At 33.4% G+C, this 27,151-nt stretch overlaps 2 protein-coding genes, 1 long non-coding RNA gene and 1 pseudogene across 4 annotated transcripts; 3 read left to right on the top strand and 1 right to left on the bottom strand.

The window, feature by feature from the left end:
* Positions 1–326: 326 nt before the first annotated feature.
* Positions 327–5,249, bottom strand: LOC129285853 (uncharacterized). Its single transcript, XR_008587360.1, has 2 exons — positions 4,034–5,249; positions 327–1,247 (listed from the first exon to the last, which is right to left on the bottom strand). It is a non-coding gene; the product is annotated as an uncharacterized LOC129285853 (long non-coding RNA).
* LOC129285849 (G-type lectin S-receptor-like serine/threonine-protein kinase At1g11330) lies at positions 625–7,498 on the top strand. 2 transcript variants are annotated; one of them, XM_054921791.1, is made up of 8 exons: positions 625–1,898; positions 1,984–2,097; positions 2,720–2,874; positions 2,951–3,161; positions 3,344–3,581; positions 3,668–3,818; positions 3,894–4,191; positions 6,494–7,498. In XM_054921791.1, the coding sequence occupies exons 1-8, from the start codon at positions 638–640 to the stop codon at positions 6,535–6,537; spliced, it is 2,472 nt and encodes an 823-aa protein (XP_054777766.1). In that variant the 5' UTR covers positions 625–637; the 3' UTR covers positions 6,538–7,498. The 2 variants fall into 2 exon arrangements, with proteins under 2 accessions (XP_054777766.1, XP_054777768.1); XM_054921793.1 differs by lacking the exon at positions 6,494–7,498 and adding an exon at positions 5,209–5,345.
* Positions 7,499–22,380: 14,882 nt separating this feature from the next.
* Positions 22,381–25,669, top strand: LOC129285852 (G-type lectin S-receptor-like serine/threonine-protein kinase At1g11330; annotated as a pseudogene).
* Positions 25,535–26,066, top strand: LOC129286392 (G-type lectin S-receptor-like serine/threonine-protein kinase SD1-13). Its single transcript, XM_054922356.1, has 2 exons — positions 25,535–25,678; positions 25,761–26,066. Exons 1-2 carry the CDS (start codon positions 25,535–25,537, stop codon positions 26,064–26,066), a joined length of 450 nt encoding a protein of 149 aa, XP_054778331.1.
* Positions 26,067–27,151: the final 1,085 nt, after the last annotated feature.

The raw sequence follows: 27,151 nt of genomic DNA, 5'->3' as shown, positions 1-27,151 counted from the left end.
TTAACACTGTTAAAATTTGTTGACACGGATAGAGAAATATTGATGATAGCCTTGTACATTAATAAAAAAAAATGTGATTATTTAAGGAGGGAGAAAACAGACAGAAATTTAAAAAAAAATAACGAACAAAATACATTATAAGGATCATTATGATAAAAATTAAACTAATTTAAAAGCTAATTTGTTATCATTTATACATTGGCTTTATTTAAGAGTCGATTCACATTTTAAAACTTGAAAAACTAACATGATAATTTAAGAAAAATATAAAGAATTAAATTAATAAAAATTAAATTTAAAAAATTAAATTGATAATTAAGATGAACTTGAAAGACTAAAAATTTTATTATTCCTAAATTCTCAATACATGTTCAGGAGAGAGGAAAACAAAAAAGGGTAAGAAAAACTCAGATTATTCCTTTCACATCAAGAAAATAGCAGTCATCAAGAGGCAGGAGACAAACTGTGAACCGATTGAAAAACTTACGCTCCATGAACCCATTGAAAAGCCATAAACCCATGAAGGAAGAATGAAAAGGGAAGAAACAGATAGACGAAAAACCCACTTTTTTGGTTGTAAAAGTACTAACCCAATGGGTGTCAGAGTTTATACAGAATTTTTAGGTGTTTTCCTCATATGTGCTTACTATTTTTCATCTTTAGCTGTGGCTTAGATACTCTTACGGCATCTGAGAGCATGAAAGATCCTGATACCCTTACCTCTGATAGCACCAATTTCACACTTGGATTTTTCAGCCCTGAGAATTCATCCAATCGTTACCTAGGAATTTGGTACGTGTTAAAAACCACTGTGGTATGGGTGGCTAACAGAAACGAACCTCTCACAGATTCTCCTGGGATTCTGAAGATATCTGAGAATGGCAATCTTGTCATGCTAGATGGAGAGGAACATGTTGTTTGGTCATCAGATGGATCAGACAATGACACGTCCCATGTCATCTTGCAGCTTCAGGATTCTGGAAATCTTGTGGTGCAGAACAACATCACAGGAATAGTGATCTGGCAAAGCTTCCACCATCTTTCTAATACAATACTGCAACGCACTAATGGTGGTTTTAATGCACAAACAGGTCAGAAATTCATGTTGACATCATGGAAGAGCCCTTCTGATCCATCCGTGGGAAGCTTTACAGCTTATATGGGACAGAGTACAGTTCCTCAACTGTTCGTTTGGAACAACAGTCACCCGTATTGGCGTGGAGGTCCGTGGAATGGTCAAATCTTCACTGGCATACCGAATTTGAATAATCAGTATCTCAATGGATTAACTTTTCAGAAAGAAAATGGTACTTTCTATTTACATTTTGTATATATAAACCTGTCACCTTCATCATTCTATATGTTGAACTTTGAAGGGATATTGGTATTTAATAGTTGGGATGACAATAAGAAAGAGTGGGTGCCTCAATGGACAGTACAGCAATCAGACTGTGACCTTTATGGTATTTGTGGATCTTTTGGAAGCTGTGATCCACACAGAAAGCCAATTTGTAGCTGTTTGAGAGGTTTTGTACCAAGAAATACAGAAGAATGGAATAAAGGAAACTGGACTAGTGGGTGTGTAAGGAGGAAACCATTGAAGTGTGACAGGGTCAAAAATGAAACCAGGAATGGATATAATTATGATGATGATGATGATGATGATGATGGGTTTGCGCAATTAGAGAATACCAAAGTTCCAGACCTAGTAAATTGGACTCTCATTGCATCAGCATCACCAGATTGCAGAATCCAGTGCTTGAACAATTGTTCCTGCTTAGCATATGCCTATGATGCTGGCATTGGTTGTATGATGTGGAGTGAAAATCTTATTGACATACAAAGGTTCTCAAGTGGTGGCCTCGAACTATACATTCGACTGGCAAATTCAGAACTAAGTAACTCATCAATTCCTTTGCTCAGTGCTTGAAATCTAATCCCTCAGCTTATTGGGACTAATGATTTTGTTTTAATGCATTGCAGAAGTAAAGAGTAAGAGCAAATTAGCAGTGACAATTTCAATTCCATTGACAATAGGAACAATTCTTATCGCAGCTTTTGCATATATCATGTGGAGACGTTCTGCTAAACATCAAGGTAATTATACTCAAGAATAAAGAAAAGCAATTGATTTGATCATGGTACTTTAAGCCAAAATGTTGCAGATCAATTCATTTATTATTATTGATTATCTTGAGGTTCTAAGAAAATATCAATATATGGCCACTTAGGAAATTGTTCAATAATAATAACTTTTTATCTTTCGCGAACTATATGGCATACCACAACAATAACAGTATAAGAGAAGATTAATTTTCATTTAGCAATGTGGTCTTTAAGTTTCAACAATTGAATATGAAGTAATTTTCAATTGTAAATGAAATGACGATACAGTAATATGTTATCAAAATGGAAACTTGGAGAATTATTTAGGGGGAAAAAAAAGAAGCCAATTTTTATACACATAGTTGATTCAACTTTCAGTTTAATTGATTTTGCATGGCATTTTCGTTGGCAACTACATTCTCTTTTCATATTGCCGTTATATTGCACCTGACACGTCTCCTGCACTTTAATGGACTTTGGGGTTTGCATAATAAAGCCACAAAAGAAGTCATCCAATAAATGTAGGCTTTTTTTTTTTTTTTTGAATGTGAACTGACATTTTTCTTTTCTTTTTTTTTTTTCCATTCTGAATGTATATCATTGTTATTGCCAGAAACAGAAGAACCATTAACAATAGTAGACGATGAAATCTCTAGTGAGATGCTAAAGGAACTACCACTGTTTGAATTTGAAAAGCTCGCAGTCGCAACCAACAACTTTCATTCTGCTAATAAGATTGGACAGGGTGGTTTTGGCCCAGTATACAAAGTATGTCTAGCCGTATAAAGCTCATCTTCCATGAACTTACAAAGGTTATCAAAACGTTTTGAAAATATTCTTGTAGGGAAAATTGCAAGATGGACAAGAAGTTGCAGTTAAAAGACTTTCAAGCATAACAGGACAAGGCCATGAAGAATTTATGACTGAGGTGGTGGTGATTTCGAAGCTTCAACATCGCAATCTTGTGAGACTTCTTGGTTGCTGTGTAGAAGGAGGCGAAAAGATGTTAATTTATGAATACATGCCAAATAAAAGTTTGGCAGCATATCTCTTCGGTTAGTAAAGCTTAACTTTTCTTTACAAAAGTAGTTTGTGAAAAAGAAATTTCAGTTAAAAATATGCATATAAGCTACGGAAGCAAGAGGGAATACTTATTTCATTGTTGTAGATTCTAGTTTCCTCAACATTAGTTTCTAGTGATTCAACAAATGTATTTTCCACTTGGGATATATTGCAGATCCACTCAAACAAGATGTCCTTGATTGGCAAAAGCGTTATCATATAATTGAAGGAACTGCTCGAGGTTTGCTCTATCTTCACAGAGATTCAAGACTAAGAATTATACATAGAGATCTCAAGGCAAGCAACGTCTTATTAGATCAAGAGCTGAATCCTAAGATATCAGATTTTGGTACAGCAAGGATTTTTGGAGTTAGCAAAGATGAAGGCCATACAAGAAGAATAGTTGGAACATAGTAAGTTAACCTTTCTCATTGTATTTAGCATGGGAATCCAATATTCTCCAAGAGCTAACTGCTTCAATGTTTAAATGCATGTGCAGCGGCTATATGCCTCCAGAATATGCAATAGAAGGAATTTTTTCGGAGAAATCAGATGTCTTTAGTTTTGGAGTTTTGCTATTGGAGACAATTAGTGGGAGGAAAAGCACAAGCTTCTACAATGATCAGCAAGCTCTAACTCTCATAGGATTTGTACACACTCTAAAATTTAACTTTTTCATATATTAGAGTTAACATCTAAAGCTCATGGTTATTTTTTGTTTTCAGGCGTGGAAACTATGGAATGAAGAGAACATCATGCCTTTAATAGATCCTAAGATACATAACCCACAGTTTGGAAAGGATATGATGAAATGCATACATATCGGATTATTATGCGTGCAAGAACTTGCAAAAGACCGACCTACCATGGATTCTGTTATCTTAATGCTGCACAGCAAGATTGTCAATTTGCCTTTCCCCAAGCAACCAGCTTTCGTCAATTGGCAGGCTGCATTTGCAAAGAGTTCCCATAATCAACAAAATTCTACCTCCAATTATCATGTCACTATCACAAACATCCAGGGTAGGTAGAACTATCCTGTTATTTCACTTCTAATCATGTTTTCGATTACGTCTTTTATCACGACTTTGTAGTGCCTTCAGGACTTGAGCAATGCAATATTAACTCCGGTGTGAAACTGTAATAGTAAATGGTGAATTGGCTCCATGTAATTCAGGCACTGACAAGTTTTAAAATCTATGGAGGATATACTTCCAATTTTCGATCAATTCAATGGTACAGATAAAAATTTAAATAGGAATGTAGTTCTTAGCAATTAGCAAACCATACTGTTGATTAACACCATGAGTTGTAGCAGGCTTATAAAGATAAGTAATTCTGGATTTTCTATGTAGATCTAAATGTTCAAACAAATTTTTGATTCTTCATAAATTATAACATAATTTCATATTCGTAATCAAGTTTTTCTTTCTAAACTTATATTCAATCCCCTAATTACTTATATCATTATGAAATTGTTCAATCAAAATATGATAAATTTATAATTTTGTTAAGTGATAAAATGACAATTGCATAATCAACAGGGGGTTGAGTCTAGCAAAAAAAGCTAGTTCTTCATAATGCAACTAATTAAGGTTTGAATCTCCATTAAGAAAGGTGCCCACATTTAGTATTTAACCGGACCTTGAATTGGCCTCTAGTAGGAGGACGCCTATGAGAAATAAAAAAATGACAATTGCATAATTTTTGCTATTAAGTGCATGGTTTTTCAACTAAATTATATACTTGTCATGTTTTAATTAAAATTTCATATGATTGTAACATTTTAATTCCAAATCCTAATAATAAAGATATAGGGAATCAATGTCATCAACATAAATTTATAGCAAACTATATTATTCACAAGCCATGAACAGTGGGGTTAATTTCTCAAACTCATTGAACTCAAATCCTTCCATAATCATCATTTGCATGAAAGCTACAATTTCCAAGAATTCAAAACTTAATCAGATATCTATTCATTATCGGCCATTATAATAAGTTGAAAATGCCTATTCTTACTCTCATGTTTTTACCCAGACATCTTATAAGGACAGAGACCCAACAACAACAAAACTTGACCATTGAACAGCTGAACCCCTCTGCGAGAGAAATTTTAACCTGTCTTCAAGCTTTGAAATTGGTAAGACTTAGTTATAAGCCTTTCAAACTTTTAGTCGATAATCACTCAGCCTTATCAGAAGATCACATTCACCTCATGCATTTCTCAGCTAGTATCATCTACCTTGTAACCTAACAGACTCAATCTAAGCCCCCAGCCTATCTGTGTGTGTCTCCGTTTGTCCTGTTGCATGTCATAATCATTTTGCATTACACGCTATTTAACCACTGCTTGATTAACAAAGCTGTCCTGATTTGCATGTGTCCTCAAGAATCCATTCATATCAACTCTCTCTCTTTCTCATTCCACAAATAGCCTACTTGTTGATGGCCTCCCTGATTCATCTCCATCCTCTGCATTCAAAGCATAATGGCTGTAAGAGCATTCTCAATCTTTCTCCTCCTTGATAAACCCTCTCATATTTCTCATCCGACACTGTTAATCCCCAAAACACCAAAAATCTCATCTTCCAAGCATTATACTTCTAACGAAAATGGCGACTTGAACGTCAATCACACCTTTATTTCACCCCATGAGAAAGCTGTGTCCTTAGCCAGGGAAGAAGGGTAATCGACTCGAACAAAGTAAGGATTGGAGAATTAAAACAGAAGAGGGAACTCACCTGAGAATGGAATAATGGATGTATAACAAGGCTTCCGTTTTGGTTCATCGAGAGCTTCTCAAGCAACTCGACGTCGGATGAAGAACAGAGCCGCAATCAACGAAGCAGCTATCTCACGCGGGGTGCTTTGATGGTAAAAATACTTTTGATTGGAACGAAAACTACAAAAGAATTGTTAATCGAAATGGCTGATGGAAATGTTGGGCAAGAGGGGGGGAAATGTGTTCGTTAAACTTAAAATATTCTTTTGGACTTCGGAAACGTTGTGAAGTCTAATTTTGGGTTATGATTGTTTAGAGGGATTTCAGAGAAAGGGAAAAGAGGGAGGCGAGGGAAATGGAAATAATACTTTGTTTGGATTTTGGAGGAAAAAAAACAAAAAGAAAAATATCCTCATCATATATTTTTACGGTTAAGTAGTGAAGGTGATATGGGAATATTAAAAAAGATTAATGTTTAAATTTTTTTATATATATTTTTTTAAAAGTATTGAAACTTTTACTTTTTAACTTTTAAGAAAAGTAATTTTTATTTTAAGATATTTTTTTTTTTAGATCCAAAATTGTCCTTTTATTAACCAGGCGTGAAATCAACCATTATCAGCAACTTGTGGGGCCCAGAATGATTCTGATTTTGCTTCAAAGTTGGCTAGTCTGACTATTTTGACCAGCTACTGGGAAGACAACGTTGATGTCACAACACACGATACCACACACACAAAAACTCACAGATGATGGAGGTTAGAGGCTCAGAGGATAAGGTCGACGAAGGAAGACCAGGAAAGACGATACTGGAACTGAAAGGAGTGGTGGAGTCTAGAAAATAAAATGCACCAAAAAGCTGAGACCAGGGACAGTGGAACCACTGTAGCAAAACCAATGAATGAATGAAGGGAACTAGGGAGGCTGGAATCTGAACAAGTGACGTGGACGAGTGAAGTAGTGAACCAGTGACAACATGACCCCGAGACCAGCACCTGACGCGCATAGATGAGGTCGAGGAAAGAAAGGAGATGAGGTCGAAGATTTCAAAGTCGTCGATGTCACAGTTACACATACATACACTGGAATTTCCAACAGAGGAAAGGAGAAGGGATTTCGCAGCAGCACACACACTGAGCCGTGGGCTTGAGATGAGGTCACACACTCACATTCACGCGACAATAGTGAGATGCACTAGCTCCTAGGAAGATGCCATTGAGGTCCCAACACATGGAGTCACAAACGGCGAAGGTCTGAGGCTCAAAGAATGAGGTTGACGACGATGAGTGAAGAAAAGAGTGAATTGAGGAGATGAAGGAAGACTGGAAAAGAAGACTGGAACTAGAGAGGAGTGGTGGAGTCTGTACCCTTTTCTTAATGCTTTTCGTTGACGACGATGAAGATTCAGCCACTCCCAAGGCCTTAAGTGGCTGCCACTGCAACTTGAGGGAGAAGCAAAGCAAGGAAAACGATGAAGACGATGAAGAAGAGAGTGATGTATCTAGTCAAAAGGGTCAAACTAGCTAGCTTTGAAGCCGAGTCAGAACCACATGTGGATCCCACCAGTTGCCACTTCAGCATATAACAGCAAATTTCACGCTTGGCTAGTAGAAGGACAATTTTGGACTTTAAAAAAAATACCTCAAAAGAAAAATTGTCTTGCTTAAAAGTACAGAGCATCCAATATTCTTAAAAAAAAAAGTATAGGAGTAAATTTAAACTTTAACCCTATTAAAAAATTATGACTATATTAGTAAAAAAAACTTACAAAAAAATAACCTTTGTTGGCTAAATTTCTTGAGCTTCGTATTCCTTGCATGTACCAAACGTGCTTGAGGAGCTATGCCTTCCATGTATGTGAGGATCAATGATTGCACCAAGGTCCTTTATCACAATTTTCTTCAAATGCCTAAGCTATTAAGAGTCTTACACACTATTTGGTTCGAAGGAGGGGAGCAAAGGGATTTTATGCTTTGTTTGGATTGAGAGAAAATATGAGAAGGAAGAAAACATGGGAAGAACATAAAAGAGAAAATAAGTTTTGCCCTATTTGAATGAGAATGGAAAAGTGATAAAAAATATAGGAGAAAATGACGTATGATACTCATCATATTTTTCTCCTAACTTTTTCTCTTTATAAGTGAAGAAATTTTGAGAGTAAATTTTTTCCCCATTGTTTGCCCTCCTCTCTCCCTCTTCCTTCCCTATTATATGTTTTTATGATCACAAAATGTCTATACTTTCATTTTCCTATCTGTTTCCAATCTGAGGTGTCAGACTTTGTAAAAAAGTCGAAAAAATGAAAAGAAGTATAATACTAAGGAAACAATATAAGAAGGGAAAATTTCACTGAAAACTCTTTGATCATACATATTAAAAAAGAAAACCTAAAAAATACTAATATATCACTACAAGGTCAAGGCACCAATTTAAGATTAAATTTTATAGCCAAATGACAGTATTGGCCCTCATTGAAAGAAAAAAGATGAACATAGATCAAGAAAATAGACAACGCATGCAGTGAATTTGAAGATCACAGACACCTCTATCGTTAAAGATGAATCTCTCCAAGACTTGAACTAGGGTGATTGAAGATCTGCGAGATCTCTGCCAACTTTCAAGACTTAAACTAAAGGATCGACTCTTATATATAATTAATTACAAGCGAGGATTATTTATCATAATTATAAATCTTAAAATACAAAAAAATATAAATATAGATCCGAATCTCTCCCTTGAACTAAGGCATCTGAAGATCAGCGACACCTCCATCGTTGGAGTTCCTATGCAAGAATTATTTGACAGAAGAAGAACTATGAGTAATGTGCAAAACCTGGTCAGAGAAAACATACATGTTATACTAATATGTCTCTTATATATCGGTATGTGTTTGAAAAAATTTCAAGTAAAATATATCGGTAAAACATGATCATACTGGTATGTCTATGATATATCGGTATGTGTTTGAAAGAATTTCAAGTGAAACATATTGATAAAACATGCTCATATTGGTATCATTGCCTTACTGTGTGTGGTTAATTACCTTATGATAATTGTTAATTTTCCTGTCACACTTGTTTATTACAACATTGACTGAAAGAATTTCAAGTAAAACATACTGAAAGAATTTCAAATAAAACATATCGGTAAGTATAATACACCGGTATGTCTCTAATGTACCAATATGTGTTTGAAAGAATTTCAAGTGAAACGTATCGATAGAACATGATCATACCAGTAGGATTTCATGTTTGAACGATTTGTTCATTATCTTAGTGCGTGTGGTTAATTACTTTACGATAGTTGTTAATTTCCTTACCATACTTGTTTGTTATAATATTGACTAAAAGAATTCCAAGTAAAATACACTGGTAGAACATGCTCATACCAGTAGGATTTTATATTTGAATGACTTGTTTGTTGTCTTAGAATGTATGGTTAATTACCCTGTAACAGTTATTAATTTCCCTACCACACTTGTTTTTTACAACACTGACTGCTTTCCAAGTGTTGGTTTGATATTTGAATGACTTGTTTGTTACCCTATTATGTGATGTTCATTATCCTACCACATGTTTTTAATTTCCCCACCTCACCTGTTCTTTACAACAAGCATATATGGCAAAGGAATTGAAAAAGATATTGGTATGTAACACATACACTGGTAAGAAGCACATATACAAGTATAAGAGGGACAAACCGATATGAGTCTTTGATATGCATAGGGGAGTAGCTAAGAAGGAGATACCAATATATAACACATATATCGATAAAAATAACATATGTCAGTATCAAATGCTCAATGGAACCCTTTTCAACTCTTCTATGTCTAAACTGATGGAAGAATAACACCGACTAAAAGAAGCTGCGAGGTCAGAGGCAACGGTTTGACTAGCTAGTAACTCGGTCAAGGGAGATTCTTGGGTAGGAATTCTGACAATAGAGGTGTCACTGATCTTCAGATTTGAGAGTTTGGGAAGCTTGAGTGCGTCGTCTGTGAAAATCAAAGATGTGTCTGATGATAGGTAAGATGAGAATTTGTCTAAGTGAAATTTTCCCACTTACTCAAGAGAGATTCTATTAGTTCAAGTTTGAAATGGAGGTGTCACTGATCATGCATCATGGTTGAGCCAACAAACAATTTTTTCTTTGTTCTTACAGTTAGGGGCATTATTGTCATTTGGCTATGAAATTTAATCTTAAATTAGTGCCCTTGTCTTGTAGTGATATTTTAATATTTTTGGAGTCTTCTTTTTTATTAAGTATGGCTAAAGGCTCCTGAGTGAAATTTTTTCATGTAAACTGAACCTTTGACATTTCTAATATAAGAACAACCTCATTGTTTCTAATATAAGGCACTAAAAAATCTCCAATCATTGGTAATATATTGTGAAATCTTTTATTTAGTTTTAAAAAGTGCCCACTTTTAATTTTTTAAATGTAAAAATAACATATTTGTACTAAATTATTTGATTTTAAAATATAATAATATGAAAATACATTTTTAACAAGTAATTTGATTATGTTAATTTTAATATAATTTATATTTTTAATTTATTTTTACAAATATAATTACATGAAACATGATATATTTTGACTTTGATATAAGGATATTATAGTTATTATAATATTTGCTCATTTTCTTTTCTTTTTGTTTTCTCTTGTTCATCCAAATATAAGGAGCAATAATATTTTCTTTTTAATTTTATCTTCTCTCTATTTTCTTTCCTCTAAACTTTTCTTCTCATCCAAATAGAGGATTCATGGAAGGGGAATTTTAATCTTTAATGTTATTTTGCTTGGTTCAGGAGGGGAGGGGAAATAATTATATTATGGACAACTATATCCTTGTCTTATAAAATTTTTTCCCCTATCTTTTATAAATAGATATAAAATATACATGTGAAGTTTAAAGAAATATTAATAAAAACATAATGTGAGTTAAATTATAATTACAATATATAACTATAATTCCTTTTATCCAAAAATATATAATTGTAATCATAATTATATAATTAATATATATAATTAACTATATAATTATAGACCCGTTTATCTCCTCCTAGTTTTTTTTCTATCATCGCCGTCAGATGCATTTTCAGTTCGAGGAGAAAAATATAATACAAAATAAGTGTATGGGCAACTAAGCAAGTACATGCACGAGTGCCTATCTTGTTGGTGTAAAAAATTGAAGTAGCAGCTAGATTAGATTTTATTTGGGGAGGAGCATTTTGGATTGGCAAAATATGATATGGGTAAATTTATTACAACACAACGAAATTATACCCCTTCCATTCATTGGCCCCCATTTTGGAGGGTAGGGGAGGAGAAGGAAAATGTCAAGAAAATTTTTTCTCTCCTCCTCCCATTTTCACTACCCAAACAAGGGGAGGGGAGCAAAATTCCTCCCCTCCCCTCTTCTTGAACCAAACAAGTATCAAAGAATAAATGAGTTCCTGAGGAAGTAAATATTCACTATTTGGAAGTGATTACAAGTTTTGAAAACAGGTGCTTTGATGATCGAATGATTGTATTAGTCACTTATATACCAAGTTCAAATACTAAGTCTAACCTTAATGTATTGATAATTTTCATATTTTACACATATTTGCCTCTCACATCTTGTTTATTTTGCACTTGTTTTGATATATTTTGGAATACTTGGGTCATATTTGTGATTAAAGAGTAAAGAAATATTTTTAAAATTTTTTTGGGATTTACTGGATATTTTTTCAGATTTTATTAAATATTATTTTTAATTTCTAAAAATACATTTTATATTGATTTTATTATTTTATGTGTAGGTATCTGTGTGGAAAATAGGAAGAGGATAAATTTAAAAAAAAAATCTTTTTCTTCTTTTTATTTTATTTTCTTCTCTGTTTATTTTTAATATTTTTCCTAAACTATTATTGATTCCATTCCATTCCATCTCATCATCAATTCCACTTCCCACACTTTCCACTCTTTTAATTTTTTTACATGGCAATTCTTTTTCCATTTCATCAAAATTGGAATTACCATCCTTTAGCTAATTTTCCAAATCTGAAATTAATTTCCAGAAAATTAAAAAAAAAGGATCACAATTCACTCAAATTCATGTTAAGCTTGTTCTTTAATTACCACCGGCTCTTCTCCTTTTGAATTCAACAATCACGTGCTGCACACTTCAATTCTTCTCTCCAATCTTTCACAATTCATATACGTCCAGAACCATTTTATCTCATTTGGCATTCACAATTGAATACCTCGCTCTCTCATCGCTTCACGCATTCCATATTTCGAATTCGGATACACAACTTCAGAATTCACAATCGCACAGTCGCTCTCTCTTGGGATTCATTCATTTCTATTGTGTTCTTCTGTCTCTCATTTTCACTTCTCCCTCTCGTCTTTCACTCCCTCTCTCAGATTTTGCATCATTCCTCCCTCAATTTCAGATTCAACCCGACAAAAACACTCCTCACAAAGTCCACACAAGAACCTCCATCTTGGTTCGGTCGTTCTCTTCTATTCTCATCAACCGAGCTCTTCATTTTCTTCCATCAATGGCTGAATTTTTCTGCACATACAGCCTAGAATGGGTTTTGAGCCTCACTTGATGCCCAATCAGTTTAAACTTCAATCTAACCTCTCTTTTAAAGGCTGTCCAATAATCCAATAACTTTATTAATATCTCTAAAACACTATCAAATTAATAATAACTAAGGTTTTAAAGACCGGACTAGCCATTGAACTAGTCGAGATAGTGGTTCACGGTTCAATGATCGGATCGGGTTCGAACCAAGATCGAACCGGTAAGTAATAAATTAATATATTTTAAATAATTTACATTTAAAACCTATTAATTAAATTCCTATATAGGTATAAAAATGTCATTTAAAATGAAAAAATCCCAAATATTAATATCTAATCCATAATATACCTGCAAAATCCATAATATAACAATCCAACATCAAAGGAAAAATAATCCACCATCCTTACACATAAGTTTAACCCATAATTATTACATTCTTCCCAAGTCTAAAGTGAAAATTGAAAACCATTAACCCACAGCAACACACATTCCAAATCAAGATTCAAACATCAATCATCACCGTAAAACTCATCCAAGTCAAGTTCTTTAGTTGCTAAGTCATTAGCAGCTACACTAGATGGAAAATCCAAGAATATAGCAACTTGAGGAGCAGATTGAGATCCAAGTCCAGGAGGTGTTAGATTGAGCTCCAAGTCTAGCAGGTATAGATTGAGCTTCAAGTTCAATAAATGTAGATTGAGCTCCAAGTCCATCATCATCAAACAAAGGTAGAGGTGTAACATTCATATGTTCATCACCTATTATAAATAATAGAAATCAATCTTAAGCTCTTGATGATTATTTCTTTCAAAAATAATTCCAGGATAATAACATCTCAAATAAGAATAAAAGTATAAACCTTCATTATCTTTAACAGTGTAAGAGGTTGTGGATTCTCTCCACACAACAAAGCATCACAATTTGCTTCATTAAACTCAAGACTTGCTTATTCTTCAGTTATCTAGAAGTCAAGTTTATCAATGGATACATAATCAATGGGATCATAATTTTTCTCCCTCAATCGTGACCTCTTAAGCAAACATGAAAAAATTTAAATATTTTTACTTTTCAACTAAAAATATAACTAGATTATTCAAATATAAGTTATATAACTACCTATGCTGCAACCGCAAATTGTAATTAGTGAAAACTAGATCATTTAAGCATTCATGATCTAATTTCTTTCTTCATTTGGTGTGAATATGTTCAAATAAACTCCAATTATGCTCACATCCTAAAGATGAGGAAGTTTGTTTAAGAACACGGATTGCAACTTGTTACAATTGTGGAGTATCACCTCCAATATATGACCACCATTCATCTGCAATAAAACAACAACAAAATTGACAAAACAATAAAATAATGTAGCATAATTAATAATTAAAAGTAATACAAGTATAAAATAAAAAATTTACAAGGCGTTAATTTTTTTGCTACTTGACCTAAGTGATCTCAAGCAAAAGAACCATCATGATTTTTGTACAAACTCAATTGTTCCCATAATTGAACATAATCATCAGTCCCATACACCCTAAACAAATCAAGCATAACATCTGTGAGCTTTCTTTTGAGATGAAAAGATGGATCATACATGAATGCAGGATTCAAAAAATAAGCTATTGCATGAAGACTAGTCTTCAAGTACTTATCCCATCAAGCTTTAAGGATATTTATGTAAGGCTTACATTTATAAGGATTGTTGTTACACAAACTCTTGATTCCTTTCTTTGCCCTTATCATGCCTTTATAGACATAACCAAGAGAAGGTTTTTCATCTCCTTCAACAATTCTTAGCAATCGAATGAGGGGATCGACAAGCGCCACAATGTTGTAACACTCATTCCAGAATCTATTATCCAAGACAATGTTAGCAAAATTCTTTCCTGCTACAATCTTTGATAACTTTTGATCAACAAAATGCTTGTCAACCACCAAAGTTTGCAAGTCATTCTTGTACTTATGTATACTTTGTAAATTAATGAAAGTGGTAGCAAATCTAGTTGCTCCTGGATGCACAATCTCCCTTCAACCTTGTTTTTTTCTAATCCATGACAAGAAGACAATATGATTGTACATTAAAGTGGTAACTTTTGATGCCTTGGATGCAAGATCTAACAAATTAGGCAAACTTGTAATGTCCTTCAAGATGAGATTCATGCAATATGTAGCACAGGGTGACCAATAAGTATGTCTATATTTTTCATGAATTAGCCAACCACATGCTACATAGTTGGCTGCATTATTAGTAACTATATGGACAATATTTTTAGGTCCAATTCACTCAATCACTTTACTAAACAACTAAAACAATGTCTTAGCATCTTTGACCATATCTGAAGCATTAACAGACTTTACAAATACTATACCTTTAGTAGAATGAATTAAAAAGTTTATCAATGTATGCTATCTAACATCAATCCAACAATCAGCCATTAAAGTGCAACCATTACTTTCCCATCTACTTTGATAACTATCAACAATCAATTGACATTCCTTTTTCAAATCCCCTAATAAATTTACTCTCATGTTATAAGCAGTAGGGCCTTTGAATCCAAGTCCTATAGCAGCAATTGCATCTATAGCTTTTTCAAAGAATGGATAATTTAATGTATTGAAAAAAATGCAATTGATAATGAGACACTCAGAAATAGCTATTTTTGCTTTATGTTGTGCTTCTTTAGTTGACAAAACACTTTTAATACCTGGTTGTGCACCGGGAGTTGTTATTGGGGAAAAATAATTGCTAGCTGCACTAGAAGCTTTTCTCTTTGCACCACTTGTAGAAACCTTCTTTTTAGCTTAAGTCAAAGGAGATGTATTTGGAATAGGAGGAGTTGTATTTAGAGTAAGAGGAGCTGTATTTGGAGGATTTGAATCAACATCTACTACTTCTTGTGAGTCATCTATATCACCATAGTTCTCCTCAATATCATCCAACTTTCTTTTTCTTGAAACCTCCCTTAAATATTGTATCATTCAATAGCGTACATTGTGAGGAACTTTTTACAAGAAATAACTTGACATTCACACCAGCTAGATGGTGCTTCAATCTATTTATGCCACATCCTCTATATTCACTTGAACAATGCAAACATGTATAAACAGCAGTACCTCCCTCTTGTCTTAAGGCTATATATTCCTAAGCAGGATCTATCTTCCCACAGGTAAAACCAGCTGTTGATTGTTTCTCTGATGAACTACCAATACCAGTTCCTCCAATAGCATTAGCATTATGAGTAGAGGGGGCATTTGAAATGGGTGTGGGAGTGGGTGCAAGAGTAGATGTATGTGTAAGAGTGTCATCATTTCTAGAGCCACCAATATCCATCATCTTAAATTAAAAAAATTAAATTTAAACAAACAAAAATTCAAACAAATTTAGACAAGGATAAATTCAGATAAAATCATCAAATTATAAAGATGTGCACAAAATCACAGAAGTGCAAAGAAGGTGTTGAAGAAGTGCAATGAAGCCATTGTAAATTCAAGCAAAGGAAAATTTAAGCCACTACAGATAACCACAAAATCATAGAAGTAAAATTGTAAATTCAAGCAAAGGAAAATGTAAGCCATTGCAGATAAGCACAAAATTACAGAAGCAAAGCTTGATTTTGACAGGAAAAGAAAGAGATGAAATCATGAAAATGAATGGAAAGAAGAGGAACAGAACGCGTACACTCAAGTACTCAACTTAGCCTTGGGGGGAGAGAGACGTTGATGGAGAATGGGTACCACTTTTGCCTCTTAACCTCAAGAAAACGCGGCAAGCTGGCTTGTGCGTTCAATAAGGAAGACAAAAAATGCCAATAGGGGGAGGGTGAGTTGGGAGAGAATGCGATAGAGGGAGGATGAGCTGGGAGAGAATGTTGACTGAGGGAAGACCTAGGAGAGAACGCTAACGAGAAAGGCCGATCTGGTATTGGGAGAATCTAACCATGTTTGACTAAAGAAGAGAATGAGAATCTGTAAGGCTTCGAGCTACTAGGGCTATAGAGATGAGAGATCTAATCATCTGAAGTGAATTTTAAAGTTTTGATATGGGCTTTTAGTTTTTGAAGCACAAATTTTTTAAAAAAAAAAGAAAAATGACATCGTTTTGACATTTGAAATTTAAAAAGTACGAACTGGCAAAACTAATGAACTAGTCACTTTTTTTGTTTTTCTGGTTCTTTGACCGGTACACCAGTTTGATTTGCCACCGGTTAACATGCTTCAATCGAATCGGACTAGTGACCTATTCATGATTGAACCAGTCTGTCTGGTCTAGTTTTTGAAACCATGATAATAACTTAAATGTTACCATTTTACCCTTTTTATGACTTAAAAATTAGAATTTGAAATTGAGAATGTTATAAAATGAATTTCATCCCCAAAATTCAAGACATACCTTAACTAAATACTTTTGGAAGTCTTCTTTTTTGCATGTATTCTTCTATCTCCCATATTGTTTCTTATGGTGTCAACCCTTCCCATATTACTTTGACAACTGGAATAGTTTTATTTTTCAAACATTTTTTGTCAAAATCTACTATCTTGACTAGTTTGGGATGATATGTTAAATTCTCTTTCACTTGCACTATTTCAACTCATAATATGTGTGAAAAATCAGGTACATATTTTCAAATTTGAGATACATGAAATACAAGATGAAGATTTGCAAATCTAGGTAATAATGCAATTTGATAGGCTACGAGCCCAATTCTCTTTAAAAATTGAAAAGGTCCAATATATCTTAGGCTTAATTTTCAAAACTTGAAAGATCTACCTATCCTTGTTGTAGAAGTAATTTTCAAAAACACATGTGCCCCTTCCTCAAATTCTAGAGATTTTCCTCTTTGATCCATGTAATTTTTTTTGTCTACTTTGGGTAGTTAACATCCTTTTCTGTATTAACTGAAGTTTTTTAGTGGTTTCTTGCACTAGTTATTGGTGGATTAGAGTTTGTTTTTACCTATTAATTATGCTTATTTCAAATTTTTGGTTGTTCAATCTTATGTTTAAATGTCTATTTAATGTTTGGCCACAATTAAGTGCCTGTTTGAATTTCAGTTGGGTATAATAGATTATAAAAATAATTAATTAAGTAGTAAATTTTAATCATAATTGATTATGTTATAACCCAATCTATTTGGATATTGTTTTTTTAAAATTAATTTTAATAGAATTGAAGATGTTTGGATAATTTAATCAAAATTAATTTTTAGCTATATAAATTACTATATAATTTAATTTTTAAATATCAAATATTAATTTTTTGAAGATACAAAGTTTAAATTTTATTAAGAAAAAAAAAGAGAAAAGAAGGGAGTTTAATTTTATTTTTATCAAATTATGTGCTTTTTTTTGTAATATTTTCTTGGGCCTGTCTTTGTAATCAAAATCAATTTTCATCCTTTTCTAACTGTTTGGGTAATTTGCTGAAAAAATTGATTTGGGGGGGGGGGGGAATTGATTTTTTCCCCTATCCAAACACACACTAAATATGATTTTTGGTATTGAGATTTTCCTTGGGACCATTATATTGTGCAATGTGAGATTAGATTATTATCTAATTTGCAATTAGGATAGGTATATACCTGAATGCCTCATATAATCATTTTAGAATGAGTTAGAATTGGCTTTTCCTCTTGGACAATTTCTATATAGAAGGTTTAGAAGATCCTTGTAGCTATCAATACTTTAGATTAACAAAATTGTTATTAAAATTAATTAATTGAGTGAAAGGAAGGTCTATGAATTTAGCAAGGGATTAGTGACTCTAGGTTGCCTTAGATATAAGTGGTTGTTGAATTGAGAACTTTAGTGCATTTTTTTTATAAATTCAATTTTAATTTGCAAGATTAAATCCAATTAGTTTTGCTCAACATAAATAAAAATGGAAACTTTATTGTTTGAGTCACTATTTTGTTTGATTCCTCGTGGGCACAACCTTGACACACCATTATATTATATTTTGGCCTGTTCAATTGTGTTGTAACAATTTGTGTACATAAGATAGAATCTAATTATTTTTAACTCTTGCTCATAGTCTTTGTCAAGGAGATCCCCTTTCACCATCTCTATTTGTGTATGTATGGATAGGTTATCCCATATAATTATTGATGCAAGTCAACAATGGTACTTAGAAACCAATCTACATAACATCTATAGGTCCAGCAGTGTTGTATCTCTTGTTTGGTGATGATATTATGTTATTTGGTGAAGCTTTTGAAGAGCAGGACTCATGAATTGTTTACATCCCTTTTGCAATTCATTTGGAGAGAAGATTAGTTTGGCAAAAATCTTCTCTGTTCTTTTCTAAGAACATTCCTGCTACACTAAAAAGGAAGATCAAATCTATCACTGGCATGCATATTTATAGTGATATAGGCCACTATCTTGGCTTCCCCATCACCTCAAGTCTAAAGTCTACAAAGCACTTTCAGTACATTGTTTAGAGGGTCATGAGCAAACTAGCTAGTCAGAAAGCAAGTTGTCTCTCAACACAGGCAAAATCACCCTAGCTAAATTTGTTCTCAATGCCATTCCACTATACCCTATGCAAATCTTTAAATTACCTATTACTATTTGTAATGCAATTGAAAAATTCTAGAGGAATTTCATCTAAGGGACATCTCAGTCATGGCTTTCACCCAATCAATTGGGGAGGAGGGGGGAGCTTCTCTTCCCAAAGCCTATAATAGTCTGGGTTTGAAGTGGCTAGCCTTAATCAACAAAGCCTACTGGGTCAAAGTTACATGGAAATCAATCTTGGGCCCCTTCGGTTTATGGGTAGAAGCCCTTTAGTATAAATACATGTTTAGGGATGAAGATGATCTTTTATAATCTAAATCAAGTGATTCCCAACTATGTCATTTTATTTGCCAACACAGAGACATAATTAACGAAGGTACCAAATGGGAAATTCGAAATGGAATGAATGCGTCCTTTTTTTATCATTACTGGCTGATTCCTAGGACAAAGTTGAAGGATCTATATTTAAGACCTTTATCTCCAACTGAAAAAAAAAAAAAAAAAAACGAAGTGACTGATTGGGCTGGCTATAGCTCTTGGAACTTGATTAACTTAGCTCCTATTCTTCCAAATGATGTCATCCAAATCTCGACGCTTCCCCATCTCCGCGAGCGGGGAATGATATCATGACCTACAATGCTACGTCTAATGGCATTTTCTCCTTCAAGAGTGCTTATTTCCTCATTGAAGACTACCCTCCTAATTTATATTATCCGACCTTCAAACTAATGGTCTTCCACGACAGGCTTCCTAACTTGTGACCTAGTTCATGGTCTCACGCTTCCTCCCTTTGTAACATGTGTACTACAGCACAAGATGTCCTTCACATCCTAAGGGACTGGAAGTATGCTCAAAATTTCTGGACAGCAAGAGGTAAACACAAAGTACCACTCTACTTTCTTATCAACTTCGTAGAATGGGTTGATGTTAATCTAAGACATAATGTGAGGCATTTTCTTATTTCTGATTGGAATATATTTTGGGGGAGTTTCAATATGGCACTTTTGGAAGTTGAGGAACAACTCCATCTTTGACTTTCCATAAACCAAACAACCCTTTGACTTGTTTAATGGTTGTTTGGAAATCCTTTGCCATCAATTATGTTCTAGGGGTGTTGATGACTCTGATCCCCCCCCTCCAAAGGTTGGATCAAATTAAATGAAATTATATTGGAATCAGATAGTTAAACCCTCATTGATATCCTTAGCTCACATCCTGATGTGTTTTCCACTCATAGCCTTGTAATCTTAGAGATTTCTAAGCTTTTGAAGTATAATTGGAATGTCAAGGCTCAACACATTTCAAGATTTCAGAATCAAGTGGCAGATAAATTAGTCGAAAAGGCTTTGAATGTTTAATTTTTTTTTTTGAAGGACTTTATTCTTAATGATTGTATGGGATTTCAATCTCCCCTTTTCACTTAATTAATATATCGGGCTCTTCCCTCTTTCTTACCAAAAAAAAAAAATCAAGGAATAAGTAAAAAAAAGAAATAATTGAAGATTTTTAGATATTGAAATTTAATTTGAATATTTAGGATTTTTCGTAACTATTGTAACCTTTGAATTATCTTTTTACAATTATCATCATCATCATTCATAATATTTTTTATTTTAAATTTTAGAATTTCTAAACTATTCTCAAATTAGATTAAGTTCCGTAAATAGCCTTTTAACACATTTATTTTGTATAGCCATAATATTAATATAAGAGTCAAATTTCTAAAAAGTTAAATCAGTTTCAAAATTTGAATGCAATCCATCCCTGCCTGTTCTGATTTCTCATCTCTTCTCGTTTCATTTTTACTCCCCATTTGTTTCCTTTTCTTTCCATTATTATTATTTTAATTTAAATGCGGGTTTCAATTTCAAAATGCATGCCATTCTTCTCTTTGATCCAAATTTTATATTCAAAACGCGTATCACACTCACAAGGGACATCTCCCTCATTGGTTTCTATTGGTCAACTCAAAAATCCATTAAACAAGGACAATATTATGTTATATATTTTTGTCACTTTCTTCAGATTTTCTCCCCTTATGTAAGTCAGGATGATGCTTATTAGCAAATTTATTATGGGAAAATAATAATTAGGAACCTTATAAAGACATTAATGACAATTAAAGACATCGAATTATTGAAATGTCATTGAAGGACCATGATTTTTATTTGCAATTAAAATATAAATAATTATTAAAATAAATAATGAAATGTGACTTATGAATTTAAGTAAAGAATTTAAGTAAAGTTACTTGTGAATTTATATAATATAACTTGTAAATAAATGAAAAATCAAGTATGAACGAATATATAGTTTTATGAAATTATATATCATCACTTATGAATTTAATGATTGTTACTTATGAATGTTAGGGAAGTTAACAATGAATTCATGAAACTTTAATTGTGAATGAAAATCAGAGTATAATTTTTCAATTAATGCATAACTTGTAATTCAGGGATAATCAGTTATAAATTTAAGGAACATTACTTTCAAATACATAGAACATCTATTGTGAATGAATATGTAATCTTAATTGTAAATCAATAATTTAGAGATCCATTCATGTTTTTAAATATATTTTCACAGCTGACTTTCCATACATTCATGAGTAACTTTTCAAAAATTCACAAGTGATCCTTCTTAAAATTTCAAGTGATGTGCAATATATTCACAAAATTATTTATTCATTTACAGTTGATTTTCCCTATATTCATAAGTGATTTTATTCCTTAAATGCACAATCAACTTTCTTTAAATTTGAGTGACTGTTATTTCAAGAATGAAAAATATTTTAATTATAAATAAAGACAATAGTCTTTTTCTATCATTTTAATATTTTGATATCTTCAATTGTCATTGATGTCTTTACCAGGTTTCTAATTGCCATCATGTCTTCATATCAATATAGTAACCTGCCTTTTTTTTAAAAAAAATATATATATTCAATTCCAGGCTCCGGTGTCAATTTTATTTAGTATAGTATGAGCTTGATCATTGACAAATGACAAACCACATTTCATACATTTAGCCAACAAAGTGAGTGCTGCAGAATTTATTTAGATATTTAGAATGGAAAATTCAGATTTTCTTGACTAAGACATTACGATCTTAGTTTGACAAATTAATAAGATATTGAAAGAGCCAGCGGACTTCCACAGGGGGTGACATGTAAGGCTGCAAATTAGTGCACGGCAGATAAGGATCATGGCAATTATTTGCATTAGATTGCATGGAACTTCCTGACTCTAAGTGATATTAAATTCTTAATGCATTTTCAGGAAGAGTTGAAAACAAAAAGGGGAAGAAAAGTCAGATTAGCTCTTTTCTCAACAAGACAATAGTAGTCATCAAGAGGAAAGAGAAAAACAATGAACCGACGATTTGAAAACTCATGCTTCATGAACCCATTTAAAAGGCTAAACCATAAAGGAAGATTGTGAGAAGGGAAGAAACAGATAGACAAAACACCCCCCCCCTCTGGTGTAGAATTACCAATCCAATGGGTGTCACAGTTTACACAGAATTTTTAGGAATTTTCCTCCTATGTGCTTACTATTTCTCATCTTCAGCCTCTGGCTTAGATATTCTTACAGCATCTGAGAGCATGAAAGATCCTGATACTCTTACCTCTAATAGCACCAATTTCACACTTGGATTTTTCAGCCCCAAGAATTCATCCAATCGTTACCTTGGAATTTGGTACATGTTAAAAACCACGTGGTATGGGTAGCTAACAGAAACGAACGACTCACAGATTCTTCTGGGATTCTCAAGATATCTGAGAATGGCAATCTGGTGATCCAAGATGGAAAGGAACATGTTGTTTGGTCATCAGATGGATCAGATAATGACACGTCCCACGTCATTTTGCAGCTGCAGGATTCTGGAAATCTTGTGCTGCGAAACAACGTCACAGGAAAAGTTATATGGCAAAGCTTCCACCATCTTTCTGACACAATACTGCAACACAATAATGATGGTTTTAATGCACAAGGTCAGAAATTCATGTTGACATCATGGAAGAGCCCTTTTGATCCATCCATGGGAAGCTTTGCTTCTTCTATGGAACCTAGTATAATTCCCCAACCATTCATTTGGAAAAACAGTCACCCATATTGGCGTGGAGGTCCGTGGGACGGTCGAATCTTCATTGGCATACCCAACTTGGAGAATCAGTATCTCAATTATGGATTCACTTCACAAAATGTGAATGGTACATTCTATTTATATTTTGTATATATAAACCAGTCACCATTATCATTCTATATGTTGAACTTTGAAGGGAAATTGGTATTTAATAGTTGGGATGACAATAAGAAAGAGTGGGTGCCTCAATGGACAGTGCAGCAATCAGACTGTGACATTTATGGCATTTGTGGATCGTTTGGAACTTGTGATCCACTAAGAAAGCCAATTTGTAGCTGTTTAAGAGGTTTTTTGCCAAGAAATGCAGAAGAATGGAATGAAGGAAACTGGACTAGTGGGTGCATAAGGAGGAAACCATTTAAGTGTGAGAAAGTTAAAAATGAAGCCGAGAATGGATATGGTGATGATGATGATGGGTTTGTGCAATTGGAGAATGCCAAAGTTCCAGACCTGATAAATGGGACTTTCACTGTATCAGCATTACCAGATTGCAGAACACAGTGCTTGAACAATTGTTCCTGCTTAGCATATGCCTATGATGCTGGCATTGGTTGTATGATGTGGAGTGAAAATCTGATTGACATACAAAGTTTCTCAAGTGATGGTCTCAACCTGTACATTCGTCTGGCAAATTCAGAACTAAGTAACGCATCAATTTCTTTGCTCAATGCTTGAAATCTAATCCCTCAACTTATTGAGACTAATGATTTTGTTTTAATGTATTGCAGAAGAAAAGAGTAAATTAGCAGTGATAATTTCAATTCCAGTGACAATAGGAACAATCCTTATCACAGCTTGTGCATATGTCATATGGAGACGTTCTGCTAAACATCAAGGTAACTATACTCAAGAATAAAGAAAAGCAATTGATTTGATCAAGGATAATTTAAACTAAAATTTTGCAGATCAATTCATTTAGCATTATTGATTATCTTGAGGTTCTAAGAAAACATCAATACATGGCTACTTCGGAAATTGTTCTATAATAATAACATTTTCCCTTTTGTGAACTTGGCATACGACAACAATTATGGTATAAGAGAAGATTAATTTTCATTTACCAATGTGGTCTTTCACTTTCAACTACTGAATCTGAAGTAATTTTCAATTGTAAAAGAAATGACGATACAGTAATGTGTTATCAAAATGGAAACTTAGAAAAACGCCAACGTTAATACACATAGTTGATTCAACTTTCAGTTTAATTGATTTTGCATGGTATTTTTCTCTAGTTACTACATTCTCTTTTCATATTGCCATTATATTACACTAGAAATGTCTCCTGCACATCAATGGACTTTTGGGTTTGCATAATAAAGCCACAAAAGAAGTCATCCAATAGATGTAGATTTTTTTTTTTTTTTTATGTGAACTGATTTTTTTTTTTTTTTTTTTTTGTATCATTCTGAATGCAAATGCTTGTTATTGCCAGAAACAGAAGAACCATTGACAATAGCAGGCAATGAAATCTCTAGTGAGATGCTAAAGGAACTACCACTGTTTGAATTTGAAAAGCTCGCAGTCGCAACCAACAACTTTACATTCTGCTAATAAGATAGGACAGGGTGGTTTTGGCCCAGTATATAAAGTATGCCTAGCCTTATAAAGCTCATCCTCCATGAACTTACAAAGGTTATGAAAAAGTTTTGAAAATATTCTTGTAGGGAAAATTGCAAGATGGACAAGAAGTTGCAGTTAAAAGACTTTCAAGTGTAACAGGACAAGGCCATGAAGAATTTATGACTGAGGTGGTGGTAATTTCTAAGCTTCAGCATCGCAATCTTGTGAGACTTCTTGGTTGCTGTGTAGAAGGAGGGGAAAAGATGTTAATTTATGAATACATGCCAAATAAAAGTTTGGCAGCATATCTCTTTGGTTAGTAAGTTTTACTTTTCATTATAAGGGCCCAAACAGTAGTTTTATGGGGGAACAAAAAAGATTTTAGTTAAAAGAATGCACATAAGTTAGGGAAGCAAGAGGGAATAGTTGCTTCATTGTTGTAGATTCCAGTTTCCTCAACATTAGTTTCTGGTGATTCAACAAGCGAATTTTCTACTTGGGATATATTGCAGATCCACTCAAACAAGATGTCCTTGATTGGCAAAAGCGTTATCATATAATTGAAGGAACTGCCCGAGGTTTGCTCTATCTTCACAAAGATTCAAGACTAAGAATTATACATAGAGATCTCAAGGCAAGCAACGTCTTATTAGATCAAGAGCTGAATCCTAAGATATCAGATTTTGGTACAGCAAGGATTTTTGGAGTTAGCAAAGATGAAGGCTATACAAGAAGATAGTTGGAACATAGTAAGTTAACCTTTCTCGTTGTATTTAGCATAGGAATCTGATATTCTCCAAGAGCTAACTGCTTCAATGTTTAAATGCAAGTGCAGCGGCTATATGCCTCCAGAATATGCAATAGAAGGCATTTTCTCTGAGAAATCAGATGTCTTTAGTTTTGGAGTTTTGCTATTGGAGACAATTAGTGGGAGGAAAAGCACAAGCTTCTACAATGATCAGCAAGCTCTAACTCTCATAGGATTTGTACACAGTCTATTTCTAAAATTTAACTTTTTCATATATTAGACTTAACATCTAAAGCTTATGGTTATTTTTGTGTTTACAGGCATGGAAACTATGGAATGAAGACAATATCATGCCCTTAATAGATCCTAAGATACATAAACCACAATTTGTAAAGGATATGATGAAATGCACACATATTGGATTATTGTGCGTGCAAGAACTTGCAAAAGACCGACCTAACATGGATTCTGTCATCTTAATGCTGCACAGCAAGATTGTCAATTTGCCTTTCCCCAAGCAACCAGCCTTCATCAATTGGCAGGCTGCATTTGCAGAGAGTTCCGAAAATCAACAAAAATCTAGCTCCAATTATCATGTCACTATCACAAACATCCAGGGTAGGTAGAACTATCTGTTATTTCACTTGTAATCATGTTTTGGATGACTTCTTTTATCACGACTTTGTAGTGCCTTCAGGACTTGAGCAATGTAAAACTAACTCTTGTGTGAAAATGTAATTGTAAATGGTGAATTGGCCCCTTGTAATTCAGGCACTGCTATGTTTTAAAATCTATGGAGAATATGCTTCCAATTGATCAATTCAATGGAACAGATAAAAATTTAAATAGGAATGTAGTTCTTAGCAATTAGCAAACCAAACTGTTAGTTAACACCATGAGTTGTAGCAGTCTCATGAAGATAAGTAATTCTGGATTTTCTTTGTAGATCTAAATAATCAAACAAATTTTGATTTCTCATAAATTATAACATAATTTCATATTTGTAATCAAGTTCTTCCGTCTAAACTTATATTCAATCCTCTAATTACTTATATCATTATGACATTCTTCAATCAAAATCTGATAAATTTATAATTTTGTAAGTGACATAATGGTGATTGCATAATTTTTGCTATTAAGTGCATGGTTTTTCAAGTAACATTTCATTCCAAATCCTAATAATAAAGATATAGAGATTCAGCGTCGTCAACATAAAATATTATTTATAGAAAACTACATTTTTCACAAGCCATGAACAGTAAGGTTGATTTCTCAAACTCATTGAACTCAAATCCTTCCACAATCATCATTTACATGAAAGCTACAATTTCCAATACTACAAAATAACAACAATAAGCCTTATCCCACTAAGTGAGATTGGCTACATGGATTATACGACGCCATTGTACTTTATCATTTATTAAAATTTTAGAAATATTGTTAATAAGAGGTCTTCATCAACAACTTTCAAAAATGTTCTCTTTGACCTTCTTCTACCCTTTTAACAAAGTTCAAAGTTATCTATTCCACTCTCCTCATAGGTGCCTCCTGTGATTTTCTCTGTACATGACCAAACCACCTCAAACGATTTTCTATTATTTTTCCTTTAATAGGAGCGACACCCACTTTTTCCTGAATGCACTCATTTCGAATTTTGTCTTTATGTGTATGTCCGCACATCATCTCAACATTCTTATAAAATTTTGTTGAA

The sequence above is a fragment of the Prosopis cineraria genome, unplaced genomic scaffold, assembly GCF_029017545.1.
Source record: "Prosopis cineraria cultivar Desert tree isolate PC_DT_omini unplaced genomic scaffold, ASM2901754v1 PC11, whole genome shotgun sequence".
Lineage (NCBI taxonomy): Eukaryota > Viridiplantae > Streptophyta > Magnoliopsida > Fabales > Fabaceae > Prosopis > Prosopis cineraria.
Note: the sequence above shows the minus strand (reverse complement) of the source record. Positions and strands in the feature narration are given on the sequence as shown.